Source organism: Carex rostrata, chromosome 29, assembly GCF_964058835.1.
Source record: "Carex rostrata chromosome 29, lpCarRost1.2, whole genome shotgun sequence".
Taxonomy (NCBI): domain Eukaryota; kingdom Viridiplantae; phylum Streptophyta; class Magnoliopsida; order Poales; family Cyperaceae; genus Carex; species Carex rostrata.
Window position 1 is genome coordinate 2,747,441 of NC_135946.1, and position 19,336 is coordinate 2,766,776.

The following is a 19,336-nucleotide window of genomic DNA, read 5'->3' on the forward strand; positions in this document are numbered from 1 at the left end:
TCAATGGATCGATGTTCCGTTCCTGCCCTTCGACGCTCTTTATATATAAAACATATTTAGGTTGATAATTGATTAAATTATTGAGTTAATTATTTAGAATATCAGTTGGAATATATATGTTGCTATCAGTTGGAATATATATGTCGTGTGTGGATACACCACCTGATAATGCGAGAAACTTTTTCCAATGAAATCTTCATAATCTTATTATAATAATATAGTTAATAGGCTAATTCATGTACACTTATTATAATAATATAGTTAATAGGCTAATATATGTTGAGTCCACCTGTCGTGTGTGGACTCAAGTCCTCACGTATTAAGTTGGCCGTGTTCATGTACACATGCATGAATCGATCTCATGTTTAATAAAAAGCTAAATAAGCGTTTTTTTTTAATAACATATAGTTCAACTAATATATATATATATGAGGAGGGTTCAAATGCCTCCATTTTTTGTGCCTCCATCATGCCTCCATTTTTAAAAACTTAAATAACTCAAAGTTTACAACTTAAACGTCAAAATAAAACCGTTAGATGTGATCTATGTTATTTTCTATGTGCCCATAAAAAAATATCACATTTTGATTTTGCTTTTCTATGAATCAATAAGTTGAAAAATCAACGTCTAGATTTGTATACATTTTTACAAGCTCAAGATGACAATCAAAACAAAGTTGAAATGCCATAATTTTTTACATGTGCATAGATAAAATGATATAGTTCATATCCAACGGTTTTTTTTTTAATTTTAAGATTTAAACTTTGAGTTATTTAAGTTTTTAAAAATGGAGGCATGATGGAGGCACAAAAAATGGAGGCACTTGAACCCTCCTATATATATATAGAGAGAGAGAGAGAGAGAGAGATGGGCTACGGTGAGTTGCGAAGTAAAACGTGTTTCTACTTCACGTCGTATTTTTATTTTGAAAGTCCAAACGACCGATCCAAGCCATTAGATGTTTAATCCATATTGAAATGTGCTTGGAGACCAAAGTTTATATTTTTTGGAATATTTTTACTATTTATTAAGCATTTTTTAAAATTTCTGTTTTGCTGTGAACAGTAAAATTTTCTGGACCATCAGATCAGTGACTTTCAAAATTGCTTAATAAATAGTAAACAAATTCCGAAAAATGTAAAATTTGGTCTCCAAGCACATTTCAATATGGAGAACAAGATGAACGGTTCGGATTGATGTTTTGAACTTTAAAATCACAAAATATGAGCGTGAAGTAAAATAGTCACTTTACTTCGCAACTCACCGTAGCCCACCTCTATATATATGAGTAAGGTTATACCATACATTGCAATGTATAGTCATCTTTGTACATTGGACTATAAATCACCGGATTCGAAGTCCAAATAATCGATCCAAACTATTCATCTCGTTCTCCATATTAATATGTGGTTGGAGACCAAATTTTATATTTTTTGAAATTTGTTTACTATTTATTAAGCCACTTCGAAAATCATTCATCCAAAAGTTACAGTAAAATCAAAAGGCACTGTTGGATCAGCGATTTTCAAAGTGGCTCAATAAATAGTAAACAATTTCCAAAAAATGTAAAATTTGGTATCCCAACACATATTAATATAGAGAACAAGATGAACAGTTTGGATCAGTCATCTGGACTTTAAATCCGATGATTTATAGTCCAATGCACAAAGATGTCTATGCATTGCAATGTATGGTAGCCTTATATATATATATATATATAGAGAGAGAGAGAGAGAGAGAGAGAGAGAGAGATATGGGCTACGGTGCATTGCAATGCATAGGCACTCTTGTGCATTGGACCATAAATCACCAATTTAAAATCCAAATGACCGATCTAAATTATTTATCTTGTTCTCCATATTAATATGTACTTGGTGACCAAATTTTATATTTTTTGGAATTTGTTTACTATTTATTAAGTCATTTTGAAAATTGCTGATCCAGTGATTCAGAAATTTTTACTGTTTTTTACTGTTTATCCGAATTTGCAGATTTTCAATAAATCTAAAAAAACAGTAAAAAAATTCTAAAAAATGTAAAATTTGGTCTCCAAGCACATATTAATATGGAGAACAAAATGAACAGTTTGGATCGGTCATTTGAACTTTGAATCGATTATTTATGATCCAATGCACAAGGGTGCCTATGCTTTGCAATGCACCATAATAGCCCATCTCTCTCTATATACACACACATATACACATGTAGAATTTATTTATTAATCATGCATTCATATTTTATTTTTCAATCACAAAAATTACAAATAGCGATCCGAATATTCTGCTCAAATTTTTTAAATAAATCTTCTTTCTTCATCTCTTAATTTATTATTCACCTTCTGTTTTTCATTACACTCACTAATTTTATTTTTTAATGAATCTAGTACTGCCATCTTTTATTGTGCTTTGAGAATAGAAAAAAAAAAGTTGTTGAGATTAATATTGAACGGCTTAACAGCTAATTAGTGATTCAGAGTATATATTGAATTCAATTAAAATGGAATCAAAAGTACATCTCGAATAAAGATGAACTCCATTAATTTTACTTTATTAGAGGGAATAATAACCAAATTATTCAAAAGTAGCTACAACCTAATTCAAGCGTACTAGTTGTTGTTGTGGGATCTAATTATTAAAGAAAAGTAATACTTGTTGAAACTTGATAGTTCTATGCTTGCAGTCGAATTCTCCTTTATTAGTACTTAAATTAATCGAAGAGATGAAACACCATGGATTAATGGTTTCATTCTTTGATACACCTGCATGCATATCATTTCTAAATGTCATTTAATAGATATCCATATAGTTTAAATTTTCACGCAACTAAATGCAAATAGTTTGAATCAACTCGAGGCAAAAATATTATTTCTCCTAAATTTTTGCTGACGTGTGTTTTTTTTTTTGGTAATTTGAATTAATAAACATGGGTGTCAGAAATGCAAATGTTAAAATATTAGCAAATAAAAAAATGGTAGATAAATTAATTAAATTTAGAAAATAAAACCGTTCTTTTTTTATGTATGTTGGTGTACATGGGTGACATTTTTTTTTTTTTTTTTGTGTTTTTTATGTATGGTGGCACACAATTTTCTAAATTCAGAGAGACAAAGGTTAAGAAGCACAATTGTCTCGGCTGAGTTCGAGAAAGGTTGACTGTTAGTTGTTGACCACTTCTCTTTGTTGTTTTTATTTCTTTCACTAATTAGTGATTACTAATCATACATGCCAGCGCAGGTAGCCTACAACTTCAATATATCACATTAACTCGTATGGAAATAATATAAAACTGAGGTAATTAAAGCATTCCAGAGTTAAATATGAAGACAGCTAGACAACCCTAATCCCTCTGTTTAGATCACACTTCTCTACAATACTAGAATTGCCAAAATTCATCATTTAAATTGCTACTTTATTTTTTGATGGAAAAGCCCATAGGCTTAGTGTGTATAGGAATTTGGTTAAAAAAGGATCTTATTTTGATTTATTCTATTTAGTTATGAATTGTACCTTATATATAGTCGTTGTTCTATCCAGCTGGCCACTATCCCTTTGGATAGGGAAAGAAACCTCTTTCTATCCACTAGTAGGCATCTTATACAAAATTGTTTAGAATATTAAACGGCTTAATGGCTAAGTGATTCCAAGTATTGCATTCAAAATAAATGGAATCAAAACTACATCTCGAATAAATTAAGATGAACTCCATTAGTTTCAATTGATTAGTGGGGATCTTCTGCCAGACTTTTATTGTGCTTTTAGAAAGTAGAAATTACTTTATTAGTGCGCCACAACTTTAATTCCCTATTATGATAATGTTAAGGCTATGTTCTCCCAGAAAAGACCAAGACTTGACTTGGAGACTTGGGGGTCAACCTCACGCCGTACTAATTTCGTTGATCGTGTTCATGCACATGCATGCATCGATCCCATGTTTAACAAAAAGTAGAACCATTATTTAAACTGTACTTCGAACTTCTACTAATAGATTGTGTTGAATTTGTAAGAATCAGAGAGTTGTATTGCGAGAAAAAATATGAATGAATTGTATTATTATGTTGTGTATTGATTTTCTTGTTACAACAGTCCTATGCTCTATATATTAATATTACAGGGTTATCTACTAGCCGTTTTGTTACTGTTGTCCCTATATTTGGGTATGCGTTATTTGATCTGAGCCGTTGATCAATGATGATATTATGTTCTTAGATCACATCTCATTTTCAACAGATCAGAGAGAAATATTGCCTTACAAGCATTCAGATATTTTTTTTCAATCACAAAATTACAAATATCCGAATATATATAATCTCCTCCAAATTTCTGATAAATTCATGTGCTTCTTCTTGATCTCTTTATTATTCGTCTTCTGTTTTTCATTACACTGATTACTAATTTTTTACTGAATCTAGTACTACCGGCTTCTATCATTTCTAAATTATGATATTTATATATTAAAGCATATATATACTCTTTGACAAACTTTCAATCTCACTCTTCCGGTGCTCCTTCAACTGATAGGTTTTGTGGTTCCAATGACAGGCCATAATACCATCCGGGACACTTCAACATGCCATGACAACATCTGAGACGCTTCAACATAACAGAATAACACTGTCAGTAACACCTCAAATGTCCCAGACTTCTTCATATGAACTTGAAGTAATGTGAATCAAAGTTCTGTGCGATGTTTACAAAATGTGCTACAACTTCCATATTTTGAGTTTTCCCAGAAACATAAGGTGTTATGGTCAAACAGACGTGTCAAGGAGAAAAAATATGGTTAGAATTCTGGTGTTTTGAAATGTGTTTTGTGTTTCAGCAAAAAAACATTTAGTGTGTATAGTAATTTGGTGAAAAAAGGACCTTATTTTGATTTATTCTATTTAATTATAAATTGTACCTTATATATAGTCGTTGTTCTATCCAGATGACCACTATCCCTTTGGATAGGGAAAGAAACCTCTTTATATCCACTCTTAGGCATCTTATAAAAAGTAGATGAGAATATTGAACGGCTTAATGATTAAGTGATTCAAAGTTTTGCATTCAATTTAAATGGAATCAAAACTACATCTGGAATAAATTAAGATGAACACCACTTTTTTTCAATTTATTAGTGAGAATCTTCAGCCAATTTTTTAGAAAGTAGAACTTTGATGCCTATAATTAGTTGTGGATGGGTTTAATCATTAAAGTAAAGTAGTACTTGTTGAAACTTGCTAGTTTTACTTGCAGTCAAATTCTTCTTTATTAGTACTTAAATCGGAAATATGCATGAAGTTCATAGGTTGATGGTGTCATTCTTTAGATTTTAATAATATATTATGGATTGTTGGTGTCAATCATTGGCCATGTTTTTATTGACCAGCCCAGTTGTTTTACAAAAGGTTGTGTACACTTCCAGAGCGGAGCACTTATGTTTTTTTTTTTCATTTTAAGTATATTGTCTTCTAAAGTAAATAATAACATATTTATTCTTTTAAATTCTGGAAGACTCATGAATTTTTTCAATTATTATAATTTTTGTTATAATAATTAATTTCAATTTTGCAAAGTTCTAATTTTACATTTTTAAAATAAAATAAAACATGTAGTATGTATAAGATAAATGTTCATCTTTTAATTGTGAGGCTTATAAAGATAAATAAATTATTTTTATACTTGTGATTCGCACTCAAATGTATACTTAAAATGAATACAATCTAATATATGTGTCAACTTTAGTTTTCTTTTTCTATTTAACTATAGAGTTAATTTGAATATTGTCTAATTTAGCTATAGAGTTTCCTTTACCATGTACCATGCAACATAAAACCGTCTAGAAGAAAGTAGGTCGAAACTTTTGTACATCCTCAAATTAGAAAATTATTTTGTAAAAATTTATAGCCTTCAAACTGCTCTCCAAATCAGGGTATCTGTGGTGTACCTGCTGGAATTCTGTCGGGACTGAAAGTCAGAAGGGGAAACAAGGAGACTGTAAGAAAAACATCAACAATTATAGTTTGTAGTAGGCGTCAAATTGGTCCTGACACACCCGTAAGAAAAACAAAATCTGTGTTGGAAATGTATGAAACAACACAAATATGATTTGTTGTAGACGCTACAACCTATGAAGAAGGAACATAAAATGAAGAATGACATCAAAGTATCAAACACTGCTAGAAGACTTGGTCGCAACATGAACACGAAAGCTGTGAAGACCAAAACACATGCATACTTACAAAGGCATTGACATGAGGCAAATTCGAGCAATTCCGATCAGCAATTGGCACTGGCAACTTTGGATCAAGGAAGAGTGATAAAAATTTGTTAAAGTTGCTATGACTAGCAGCTTCTGAATGTGTATCACTTTTAAGACATTTAATTCCTATAGTTAGCATATTTCTATAATTAGCAGAGTTAATTTAGGCAGTATGCATCAATTTTAGCACATAGTAGAGGTATTGGAGGTCTACCATTAATATTTGTTTTAGGTATAGTAATTATGTAAGCAGGTATAGTAATTATGTAAGCAGGAGATGTATTGTATCGAAAGAAAGTGAATGAAAGAGTTTCTGTTTTTTGAGCAGTTTAGAAAATCCAATATTATCCAATATTTTCTTTGTATGAGACAGAATTGTACAAGACAGAGCAAAAAGTAGAAACATATTTTGGTAAAGTTTTTGCTGCGCGTATGTATAGCAAATTTTCCAACAATAAAAAGAGCATAACAAAGACCAACTACAAATTATTGTTGGGATACTAAGAGGAACATCAAGCAATTCATCTTTGACCTACAAGATAAATTTGGTATTTTTTTCATGTTCATGCCCGTGTGATAGAGCAGCTATTGCTACACATACACGTCTTGTATTCTCTAATATTCGTGAGCATTCTCTAAGTACTTTCACACTTCAAGTGTTCTTTGAAGAAATGCATTTTTTATATCAATTTAATAAAAATCTCAATCATTCTTTATGCAATGAAGAATATAATTCTCATGGTATTCATTTTGGCCACTGGTGCATAAGTTCCATCGTAATTAATACAATAGGTTTGGGTGTATCTTTTGGTTACGAATCTTACTTTATACCATTCTACGGTACCATCACTATTGTACTTGGTTTTATAAATCCATTTACAACTAATGAGTTTTTTAGTTTTAGGTAATGAAACAATTACCCAAGTTTTTTTTTTTTTCATTCTTCCATGGCTTTATGCCAAATCGGATTTTCAATGGCTTCATCATAGTTATGTGGCTCTATTTTTTTTTGAAAAGATGTAATAAAAATTCCATGATTAGAAGAAATATTAAGAAATATAATTTTGTATTAGGTACTGTACCGTATATGTTGTGTAGTCCCTGAATCTTACAGTGGGTTATGGTGCTCATGATCTGGAGGATCTCCTCACGGTTTGTTCTTCCTCATTCTCATTATCATTGCTAGTACCCTCTAATTCTAATATTTGATCATTTATCTCGAGTTGTTCGGCTTCATGGTTGTGGTTTTGCTAAAGTAGGTATTTGACGTAAAACCAGTGTTTTCGTAATTAATGTCATTTTCTAGCGGTATTGAGGGTGGCATCATAGGGTTTTGGTAATTGGTATGGGACTTCGTTGTTGTTTCTCTTTCTTTCATTAAAAATGTCACTCTTGAAATAATTTTTTTTAATTGAGTCATAACATTTATAACCCTTCTTTTTGGATGAATATTCTAAAAATATTGTTTTTATCGAATTATAATCAAGTTTTTATTTTCTTTTAATACGAACAAAACATAGGCAACTAAATATCGTTAAATGATCATATGTTGCATTGGATCAAAGGTAGCTGACCCGTTTCACCCGCTGGTGCCAGAAATGGAGGCCTCCAGTTTGTCAGAAATGGAGAGAAATGCACAGCTTTCTCTCTAGAAAATTCCTTTTTTGCACCTTATTTTGATTTATTCTATTTCATTATGAATTGTACATTTGGTGAAAACAATTTCATACCCATACCTACAAAGAATGGCCTTACTCATACCCTACTCTTACCCATTAATAACTGACCTTACGCTACCCTATCCTTACCCATTAAAATTATTGGGTAACGAAATTGTAGCGGGTGAATAATGGATAATACTACTATAATAATTAGTTTGATTATATTTTACAAATAGAACTCCAAAACTCATTTATTTCGCACATACGCAATGACATTACTAATAAAAAATAAAAATAAAAATATATGTTTAATCAATTTCTACTAAATTGTATTTTTTATAAAACAAGAGAATTAAAAAACAAAAATATATCTTCCAAAAAATTTAATTATTTAATTAAAGAACAAGACATGGAAATGTAAATAAGACGTTTAATATTTTTCTTACAACAAAAATAATTCACTAAATAACAAAAGTATTTATTGTTCAAACATTATCATATTATTATATTTTATAAAATTACCCTATAGGGTAACGGGTATGAAATAGCCTTTACTCGTGCTCTTATCCGTTTAGCAAACGAAAAAAATCGTTACCCATAATCATTCCCAATAAGCTAATGAAGAAAAAAAAACTTAACCATATCTGTCTTATCGAATAAGGTACGGATCGGGTAAGCGGTTAAAAGACTATCGTTGACACCCCTACTTGCTCTATCCAGCTGGCCACTATCCCTTTGGATAGGGAAAGAAACCTCTTTATATCCACTCGTAGGCATCTCATAAAAAGTAGTTGAGAATATTGAACGGCTTAACGGCTAAGTGATTCAAAGTACTGCCTTTAATTTTAAATGGAATCAAAACTACATCTCGAATAAATTAAGATGAAGTTTCAGTAGATAGTGGGAATCTTGAGCTAAAGTTTTAGAAAGTAGAACTTTGACACGTATTATTAGTTGTTGTTGGGTCTAATCTGTAAAGAAAACTAATACTTGTTGGAACTGGCTAGTTTTACTTGTAGTCAAATTCTTCTTTATTAGTACTTAAATCGGAAATATGCATGAAGTTCACTGATTGATGGTGTCATCCTTTAATATATATGAGTGAGCCTATGGTACTCTGTATAGTGCGGATTGGTCCGTACTACGAATCAATATTTTTATTTTTAAAATCGTAACGGTCGATCCTAACTATTCCACATGATCTTCCATATGAAATTGTACTAGTAAACAAAAATTTATATTTTTTAGAATTACTTTAGATGAGTAGAAAATCACTGTTTTTCGATGGTCCAAAATTTTCAAATCAAGTGATTTTATACCCATCTAAAAAAATAGTAAAATGAAAAATTTAGTTTACAACTACTATTCACATGAAGACCATATTGAATGGTTCAGATCGATTGTTAGAACATTTAAACCAAAAATTTATATCCATAGCGTGGACCAACACTAGTACATAAAACGTGACCATACAGTGCATATTATGCACGTTTACTCAAAATTCCCTCGAAATACCTGTCCAAAGAAATAAAATATTGTTCCAAAAATTTGCTCCAAAAATATAGTCAAATTCTATACAGTTTTACTGTTTACAACTGTGTATAAATGTGCTCCAACATTCATAAATGGATGTAAACAGTAAAACTGTGTACAATTTGACCATATTGTACATGGTTTTGTTTATTAAAAAATGTGTCTGAATATTGCATGTTTTTTATTCTATACATAAATATTAGCAAACTTATATGAAAAAAGAAAATTTCGTTGTTGCAAAAACGCTATTTTGGCGTAGTGTAATTCAGCCCACACCTATTTGGCCCGTAGACATTATTTCTAAGTTCTAACAGCTCCGACTTGCCTTGCTTTGCCGTGTCCAAAGTGAGTGCCGTGTCGTGCCGTGTTGTGTTCACTAGACATGACATTTAGTCGTACCGTACATAAAAACACCGTGACAGATCACAGGACAGCTAAGACCACTGTGTCAAACCATGCTTCCACGTGTCCACATCCTTCTTCCCTCCCCTGCTCCGCCACATTCCCACTTGCCTCGCCCCAGACCCCTTGATAATTATATATTTCTATAATTAGTCAGTACTGTTGTTGGGCTGTGATACACTATTTCGATAAATATGTCATCATAATCCAATACGCAAGACCAATACTCTAATGAACCATACAAATGAAAAACACATATTATAGAAATTCTAGTTACCTGATAGCGAAACAATTAGAGTATCAAATCAAATTGCAATCGATAGTTCAACATCTCATGCGACATAGTCGGAATTCAAACCAAATCATAATAAATAGATAGCAGAAATTGACTAATAATAATAGTACTAAGTGTAATAATATTAGGAATAATATGAGTGGGATATTTTTGAGCGAGGGAGATGAGTAGCATAGTTAATATTTCTTTGCATTTCTATGTCCGTGAATAGATAGGATAGAAGTGCATGGTATAGAATGATTTTATTGTTATAGACAAAGAGTGTATGTGAGAGAGAGAGAATACAGCGGCCAAGTGAAGTGCGTATCCTCTAAGATATCTCATATTTTGCATGACCGACTTGTTCTGTGCCTATTCAGTGATAGCGCAGGAACAGTATTAGTTGTGCTTTCAGATTCGTGCAGCACATTGAACGGTTGAGATATTAAAAAAAAATGCAAAATATGAGAATTTGGCCAAGTGAGAGAAAGAGTGCTTTCAGATTCGTGCAGAACATATGCGAATTCGGCCAAGTGAGAGAAAGAGTGAGTTAATTAATAAAACAACACGGAGGGAATATATATAGTAAAATGTACAACGGTTTATTAATGGATAGAGATTAATATCGGAGAGATGCCAACTTTATTACAGCTTGCATATAGTGCATAATTGAAAAGGGGTCAATTACTGAGCTGTTGAATATTTTGTAAGAAATCTTTAATAGAAAGTTTATAATAAATAACAAAATTATTGGATGAGTCAATATAATTGTATAATCATCAAGGAGGCGCGTTGATATTTTATAAGCTTCTGTGAACATTTTCAATTTTCCAAGATATATATTAGTGTAACTTTTGTAATTAAAAATTGTTCAAATTAATTAAATGAATAGCTTGAAAAGATAAGTAACGAAGATATATTATCTTCATGATATAATTGATAAGTGAAATGAAATACATATAATATTATATTATTTTTTAAGAGGTACTATAGTTTTTAGCTTTAAAAATAAAATATTTTATCAAAAGACCTACAATTTTATTTATTACGAAAAAGTCTTAAAAGCATAAATAATAATACTTTATTTTTCCGAGATGTTACAAAATTGGATGAAGCCTTATTTATTACAGATCCACCAGTAGATTGAAGCAACTTTGCTTTTAGTTCATAATTGATGAATAACTAGAAATGGATAACTGCAGAAAATAAAAATTAACAATTACTCAAAGTCAAAATTCAAAGTACACCAACAGTATTACACAGAGAAAAATTAAGAATAATACATAATTTGTACAGGAATATAAGAAAAGGTAAAAAGAAATACAATTATCAACTAACTAATTAGCAACTCACATTACACCTAAAATTTGATAATTAATTACTCGTATTATTATATCGAAAAGAGTTCATTTAACGAGGGAAATAAGATGATGATTGTGGTTCTTCTTCAAAACTACATTGTAAGTTGGTATCAATTCCCGCGTTGTAGTCAAGTAGCATAAGCTGCGTCTCCTCCAAACTATGGGACCTCCAAGGATGTTTTGGCTGTTGTTTGGACTGCCACAAGACCTCGAGCCGTACCTCCACCTCCTTCATTGTTGGTCTTTCCTCTCCTTTCATTCTCAGGCACATTTGTGCAAGCTTGGCAACGGCTTCGAGTTCTGTTCGGTGCCCCTCATTCACTACTTGGGGATCCAAAATCTCAAATAGACGGTTCTCTTCCATAGCAGAACTAAAATATGCAATGAGGCTACCCCCTTCATACACTCTAGAGGAGATCAATGGTTTTCGTCTTGTTAGCAATTCAGCTAGAATTACACCAAAGCTGTAGACATCACTTTTCGGGGTTAACCGACCAGTGTACCAGTACTCAGGGTCCAAATACCCGTGCGTCCCTTGGATAGCTGTAGTCACGCCCGTTTGATCTATATGTACAGATCTTGAGGCCCCAAAATCTGACACTTTTGCTGTGAAATAATCATCCAATAGAATATTTGATGATTTTATGTCTCTGTGAAAAACCGATATAGAGGCGGATGAATGAAGATAGGAAATTGCTCCTGCAGCCTCAACGGCAATTCTTAATCGATGCTTCCATGTCAAGGAACAATGTTCCTCTATATGGAGATGATTAAAAAGTGTTCCGTTCGAAATGAACTCATAAACGAGCAATGGGACTTCGGCCTCTAGGCAACACCCATAGAGTTTCACAACGTTCCTATGGTTGACTTGTGAGAGAATGACCACTTCATTTATGAACTGATCGATTTCAGCCCGATCAATAATTTTGGACCTTTTGATGGCCACAACATGTTGATCCGACAAAATACCTTTATAAACTTCTCCATGACCTCCCCGACCAATAATGAGTGCATTATCGAAATTGTTTGTTGCTTTCTCCAGCTCATGTAATCTAAAATCTCTCGTTTTTTGTGTTGTATCTTCATGGGAATCTATTAGTTGTTTTAGAAGTAACCCCCGATTTTTAACGAAGAACTTATGTTTTAACTGTTCCTGTTTTCTCTTTTCAAACAGTTTGATACGCTTGGCAATAACAAAATATAGTAAAATAATGCTTAGGGCAGTTACAAATCCCAGCAAGATCGTCATACCTATATATACATAAATAAAGCAAGTTAGAAATAAGAAAGAAAGAAAGTTATTTTCCATCATTTTTTATTAACAAATCAAAATTCCTCCTATTTGTGGATTGTTTTATGTTTAGTTCAACCTTACATGACATAGGAAGACAACAATTTATCCAAGGTATACTACTTTGTTGGCGACTAAACTGTTAAACTGCATCGAGAAGAGTAAACGATGCGATCGTTTGATTATATTAATGCTCTGTTGTCAATTTAAAAAATTTCGGTTGATATCATTATATTGTTTTTAGTGATATTGATAATGATATAATGTCGTTTTGAATCATTAGATTTTGGAATGAAATGGTAAGAATCAGTGTTCTAATATCTAAATAATAGGCTCAAGCTGTCCATTGTGTTATAGTCCGAAAATTTTAAATTATTAATTAGCTAACAATTTATAAATTACGCTAATTAAAATTTTGCGTTAGTTAAAGAATGAATTAAAATTGGGGATACAATTATTAAACCAACGTACAGAATAAATGAACGCAACGATGAAATGGTAAGTACACACTTACGTGAAATTAAATTATAAAACTTATGACGTATTTAGAAATAAAGACTTCAGAAAATAATATATTAATTAAATTTAAAGAAAATTATAAAATAATAACTATTAATCAAAATTAGACTAAGTTCATAATTCAATTATAAATTTAAAATAACGAAAAGTTCATACAAATATTTAACGTAAATTCCCGTTGATTTTTGTTATATAATTGGAACGTCTAGTTCCATTTAATTGTTAACTTAAGTTAGAAAATTGGAAATAATCTGACCGTTCGATTAAATAGCACCAAATCAGAATGTAACGTAAAATAGATATGAATTATGTTAGAATTAAGTAATTTCATAAAAATAAGAATATTAATCAGAAATTTATAAAAGTTCGATGAAGTTATAAGAATTTCAAATTTAAAATCACGAACATTTGAATTCTCGTACTAAAATTGTAAATGTAAATTTTCGTTGAGTTTGTTTGATTGATGCATTTTTATTCCTCTAGATATGATCAAAATAGATATCAAATTTTTGAAATATCTCAACCACTCAAATACAATCAGCACGAATCTTAAAACACTTTATGACGTAAGTACACACCCTACCCACTCAAATGGTAAGTACACACTTACGTGAAACTAAACTTATGACGTGCAAATTGGATTTTGTTTGGAGTCCGCACCCTACCCCTCGATTTCCCCTCCTTTCTCTCTCTCTCTCTCTCTCACCGCATTTCTGCTAATTTTGTAATTAAGACTTTCGGTGAGTGACTATCAGTCTCTTGGTAACTAGGCAATATTTAGTTTCAGCATTTCGTGCTCTCTCTTTCCATATATACTTTCAACACTATTCAAAACTTGATGAAAGTTATTTATCCTGAAAAAAGTAATAACATACCTATAACTAGTGCGATGTTGAGATTGCATTCTCTGGGATTGTTACGATTTGCACGCCAAATGAAAGGACAAGAGCAGTGATATCCTCCTTGATAATTGTGACACTTTCCTGGCTTGGCGCATGTATTTTCGTTGGCACATTCATCGATGTCTGCATGGATATGACACAACATCTATAAGCCTACAATTTATGAATTCTCTCTATTTATATTTTTAATCTTTTTTGTATATGCTGGACAGTCGATGTGGCAGGCTGGCAGCCACCAGAAAGATTATAAAAAATAAAAAAAATAAAAATGAAAAAAAGAGATGATGAGCAGGAGAGAGTTAGAGATAGAATCATAGAAAGACCTTGGCAGCCTCCATGAAGGTAAGGATTGCCTTCATAACCATCGGAGCAGTTGCAGAGATAGCCACGACCACCGGTTCTGTTCCAGCACATACTGTTGCTGCTAATGCATGCATAAGAGGATTTGTTTTTCTGTGCGATGTCGCATGTTCTGTTTCCTATGGACCAGTCGAACACCATTGGCAGAGTAGCATTTTTCAGCTCGTCAGTGGTGATGTAATTGGTACGAAACTTGAACTCAGCCTCCTCCACAACCATAACATAGCTGCAACGACTAAACTTATATACCTCTGAGTTGTTGTACAATGGGTCAAAGTCACCATAAAACCGGTGTGCATCTTTGGGGATAGCTGTCTGGCAACAGCCAATTCCACTGCAGGATCCAGAGTTATTCAGGGTATCTGGGCTATCACACATAGAAAGGCACCCTACTGAGTACTTAGTATTGTTGCTTAGGCTGAGATAGGCAAGTGCATTACACCCAATAACTGTAAATTTGTTCTTATCAGTGTTGAGCTGGAATGGTGAGTCCTCACCATAATCGGCAAGTCTGTGACTGTGAGTGTAAGATTCCCCTCGCGCAGGACAGCTACCTATACACGCTGGCCTGTTGGATTGTAATGCTGTATAACTCGGGCTGTCGTAGCAATCTGAAGATATAATGTTGCTTGTACGTGCCTGGCCCAATGACAGGCTTATATTCAGAATCCTAACCTTAGAATTTGTCCCAAGGAAAGGATTTCGGTTACCATCAGATATATTACAAATGACATTGAATTCTTTAGAAAAGGAGCAATTTGCGCCAATGCCAAATGGGTAAGGGATGGGAATTTCGCCACAGATATCTGTGCATCCGGGCAGAGCGATGATGTTGTTTGCAGATTCAGTGGTTTTGAACTGGAGGAGGAGGAGAAGAAGTTGGATTAATATCATTGGCAACACAGTGTATAAGGTATGTACTAGTTGAAACGAGTTCCTTTTTGTTTCGCTCATGATATTCATATCTAGTTTCTATCAATGGATCGATGCTCCACTACTGCCCTTCGACGCTCTTTATATATAAAACATATGCAAGTTGATAATTGATTAATTTAATGAGTCAATCATTTAGAATATCAGTTGAAATACATATTTTATATTTGACGAGTCAATTATTTTGTAGTATTTACATTTGATTTGATGTACTATGTTTGATATTTTATATATGTTTGAATTATCTTATTTTGTTTTTTTTATATTAGTTACTTTATGATATTTTTTATCACTAAATTATACTAAAATAAACTAAAATGTGCAAAATATACTAAATTATACTAAAATAAATTAAATTCAAAAAAATTATACAACATTATACTAAAATAAACTAAATTATGCAAAATAGGCTAAATTATACTAAAATATATTAAATTAAATTAAATTAAATTATACAACATTATACTAAAATACATAAATTAAACTAAATTATATAACATTATACTAAAATAAACTAAATTATGCAAAATATGGTAAATTCAACGAAAATAAATTAACTTATACTAAAATAAACTAAATTTTATATATATATGAACTATTTCTAACATTTAATCTATAAAAAAAAATCCCCAGAACCAGCCATTTTTTGGGCGTTTTTATAAAAACTCAGCTAGTCTGGGCAATTCTGTTATTTTCTGTTTAATGTTAGATATAGTTTAAATTTTCATACAATCATATGCAAATAGTTTATCAACTCGAGGAAAATATATTATTTCTCCTAATTTTTTTCTGACGTGTTTTCATTTTGGGAATTTGAATTAATAAACATGGTTGTCAGAATGCAAATGTTAAAATATTAGCAAATTAAAGAATATGGCAGATAAATTAATTAAATTGGAGAAAATGAGTTTGCACTAACTGCGTCCTACGCCGCAACCTTTTTTTTTTTCTTTTGAATGTTGGTGCATAATTTTGTTTGTCCATTGTTGAAACAGGTATATTTGGAAGGAAAATTGTAAAGGGTTGTGAGCCTAACGTCATCATTTGCGCCACTATTAATAATAATGGACAAGTACTATATTGCAAATAACTAATGAATTTACAAATTTCAAATGGAAGAACTCGAAAATAAAGGTTAATTATCAGATTCATAACATATTGCACAATTCATAAGAGCTATAACATATTGCAAATAACTTCATTTTTTTTGTTTACTTGAATTGCTGCTGCAGCAGTCTAAGGAGTTGATTGTTAGTTGCATTGATTGTTACTCCATTGCAATCAGACCGAATGAAATTTTCAACAAAATACAAATTTTAAATGGATTTTCTAAAACTCAGAAAGAGAAAGGTTAATAAGCACACACCATTTCTAGGGTGAGTTCGAGAGCAACTTGTAGATGCGTTGATTGTTAGTTGTTGACCAATTGTCTTTGTTGTTTTTTTTTCTTTCACTGATTAGTGTTTACTAATCATACATGCACTCGTATGGAAATAATAAAAGACTGGGTAAAGCATTCCAGAGTTGAATATGAAGACAAGCAACCCCCTGATCTGTTCAGATCACACTTCTCTACAATATTTCTCTACAATTGCCAAAATTCATCATTTAAATTACTAATTTTTTTTTTTTTTATGAAAACACCCGTAGGCTATCATTAAACTTAAAAGTATATATTACAAGAGAGCTGCTGTCCTGGAAGCAACATACATACATAAAAAACACAGAAACATGGACATGCTCGAATGCGATAAACATTAAACTCTTCTCCGCTTTCTTTTCTTTTCCTTGTGTAATTCCTCGTGAAACAAATTAACTCTTAAAAATATGTAAGAGCATCCAAGTGTTTTGATAACCATAGAAGGAAAAATTGTCCGTTCCGGATCGGAATCGGGCTGTATAGATCCGATTTCAGGTTGAGTTACATGTTAGGTGATTTTTTCATCCAATTTTAGCCGAAATGGTCCAATTTCAATTAAATTTTATCCAAAATGGCCCGATTCCAGTCAAATTTTGTCTGAAATGGTCCAATTAAATCAAATTTCTACTGAAACATGAAAATACCATTCTCCAAAATTTTTTGCTTCCTGTGTGAATCTAACCAGAGAGCTCTTAAATATCAACTAAGCAAAACTAGCACCACACTATTCTACCTTTTGTTGCTAGAATATATTACTATATGTAAATATAAGTCTTTAAAAATGTACAACTTGCACAAGAAAAAAAATAAAGGCACAATGTGTACACGATAGCAAATTGCTTTGCTATTATACAACAAAGGTCTCACAAATGCTCTATTCGGACTAAAGATCAAAACAAAACAAACATATAAATAAAATAAATAATACCAAACTTAGTTTTTTAACCTTGAATCTTTTATGTGAAATTTTGAGGCCTTCTTCTTTTAGGATATCAACTGACTGTTTCCACCAAGTACGTCTAACTTGTCTCACAAGAGGCTCGATTTGTTGTCTGCTCTTCTCAACCCAAGCAGCTGATGACGCAATTAACAATGATTCCTTTATCTCCAGTTTACAATTATTCAATTTTTTTGGTGCAAGGATATTTGGCTTTCTTAATTGATAAAGAGGAAATAATATTTTACTTTACAATTTGAAATTTCAAGTTATTGAAGAGGTTTGTTTGTGTCATAAAAGTATACATTCGGGTAAATTTTGGGATAAGAGAAAAAGGAGCTCGGAGAAAACCGATGAGACGGGCTTCTTTTGGAAAAATATTTTTTATTTTCATGCTTGATGCTGAGAGGAGAGGACGAGAGAGAGCTAGGGGGATGGCAGGCATGAAAAATTTTACCCGTGGGAGAAGGAAGTAATGTTGGAAAAGGTAATGAATATTTGAGGAAGGAGGGTAAAGTTGTCAATTTAATATTAAAATAATTAAAATAAAAATTTAAATATGTAAAATGGGGATAGAAGAAATAATATGAAGTTTGTATGGGGATATTGCATATTATGTTATTTTGATGGGGATATTGGCTATTTGAAGATGAAAATGAAAATGAAAATGAAAATGAAAATAAAAATGAAAATGAAAAGAATAGTCAAAGTCAGCTAAGTCCAGAGAAGACTTTTATGTTATTTTGATGGGAATATTGGCTATTTTAAGATGAAAATAAAAATGAAAATGACCATTTGAAAAGAACAGTCAAAGTCAGCCAAGTCCAGAGAAGACTTTTCATGTAGAATGGGAAACGTATACATAGACAATTGACAGGCAAATTGCAAAGAAAAAAGGAAAATGCAAGGACAATAATTGCCCACCAGAGAAGACTTTTCATGTAGAATGGGCAACGTATACATAGACAATTGACAGTGATGCAGATGCGTCTACATGTGAAAATTTTAAACATTTGAATTAATTTAGTATAAAGTCAAGCGGTCAAAATTAAAAGATTAATAAATTAATTTTAATGCATTCATTTTTTGAACATTTTTTTACCTTTTGACTCTATGAATAATTAATTTCAAATTAAATTTTTTTATTTTCAACAGATTGAGAAATGTTGTCTTCTAAGCATTCAGATTTTTTTTCAATCACTAAATTACAAATATCCGAATATATATAGTCTCCTCCAAATTTCTGAATAAATTAATGTGCTTCTTCTTCATCTCTTTATTATTCGTCTTCTGTTTTTCATTACACTGATCACTAATTTTTTTAATGAATCTAGTACTACCGACTTCTATCATTTCTAAATTATGATATTTAGATATTAAAGCATATATATACTCTTTGACAACATTTCAATCTCACTCTTCTGACACTCCTTCAACTGAAAGATTTTGCGGTTCCAATGACAGGCCATAATACCACCCGGGATATCGATGCTTCAACATGC

General features: G+C 31.6%; 1 protein-coding gene across 1 annotated transcript; it reads right to left on the bottom strand.

Moving 5' to 3' along the window:
* Window positions 1-11,361: 11,361 nt before the first annotated feature.
* Window positions 11,362-15,519, bottom strand: LOC144546495 (wall-associated receptor kinase 5-like). Its single transcript, XM_078295047.1, has 3 exons — window positions 14,508-15,519; window positions 14,158-14,307; window positions 11,362-12,723 (listed from the first exon to the last, which is right to left on the bottom strand). Exons 1-3 carry the CDS (start codon window positions 15,505-15,507, stop codon window positions 11,522-11,524), a joined length of 2,352 nt encoding a protein of 783 aa, XP_078151173.1. The 5' UTR covers window positions 15,508-15,519; the 3' UTR covers window positions 11,362-11,521.
* Window positions 15,520-19,336: the final 3,817 nt, after the last annotated feature.

Bases quoted from the DNA above. Each gene is read 5' to 3' on its own strand.
- LOC144546495 (XM_078295047.1), bottom strand. From the start codon at position 15,507: ATGAATATCATGAGCGAAACAAAAAGGAACTCGTTTCAACTAGTACAT. The intron at 14,308-14,507 runs GTCTTTCTATGA...ATATCCATGCAG, and splicing joins CCTTCATGGAGGCTGCCAAG to ACATCGATGAATGTGCCAAC. The intron at 12,724-14,157 runs GTATGTTATTAC...ATGTATATATAG, and splicing joins CAACATCGCACTAGTTATAG to GTATGACGATCTTGCTGGGA.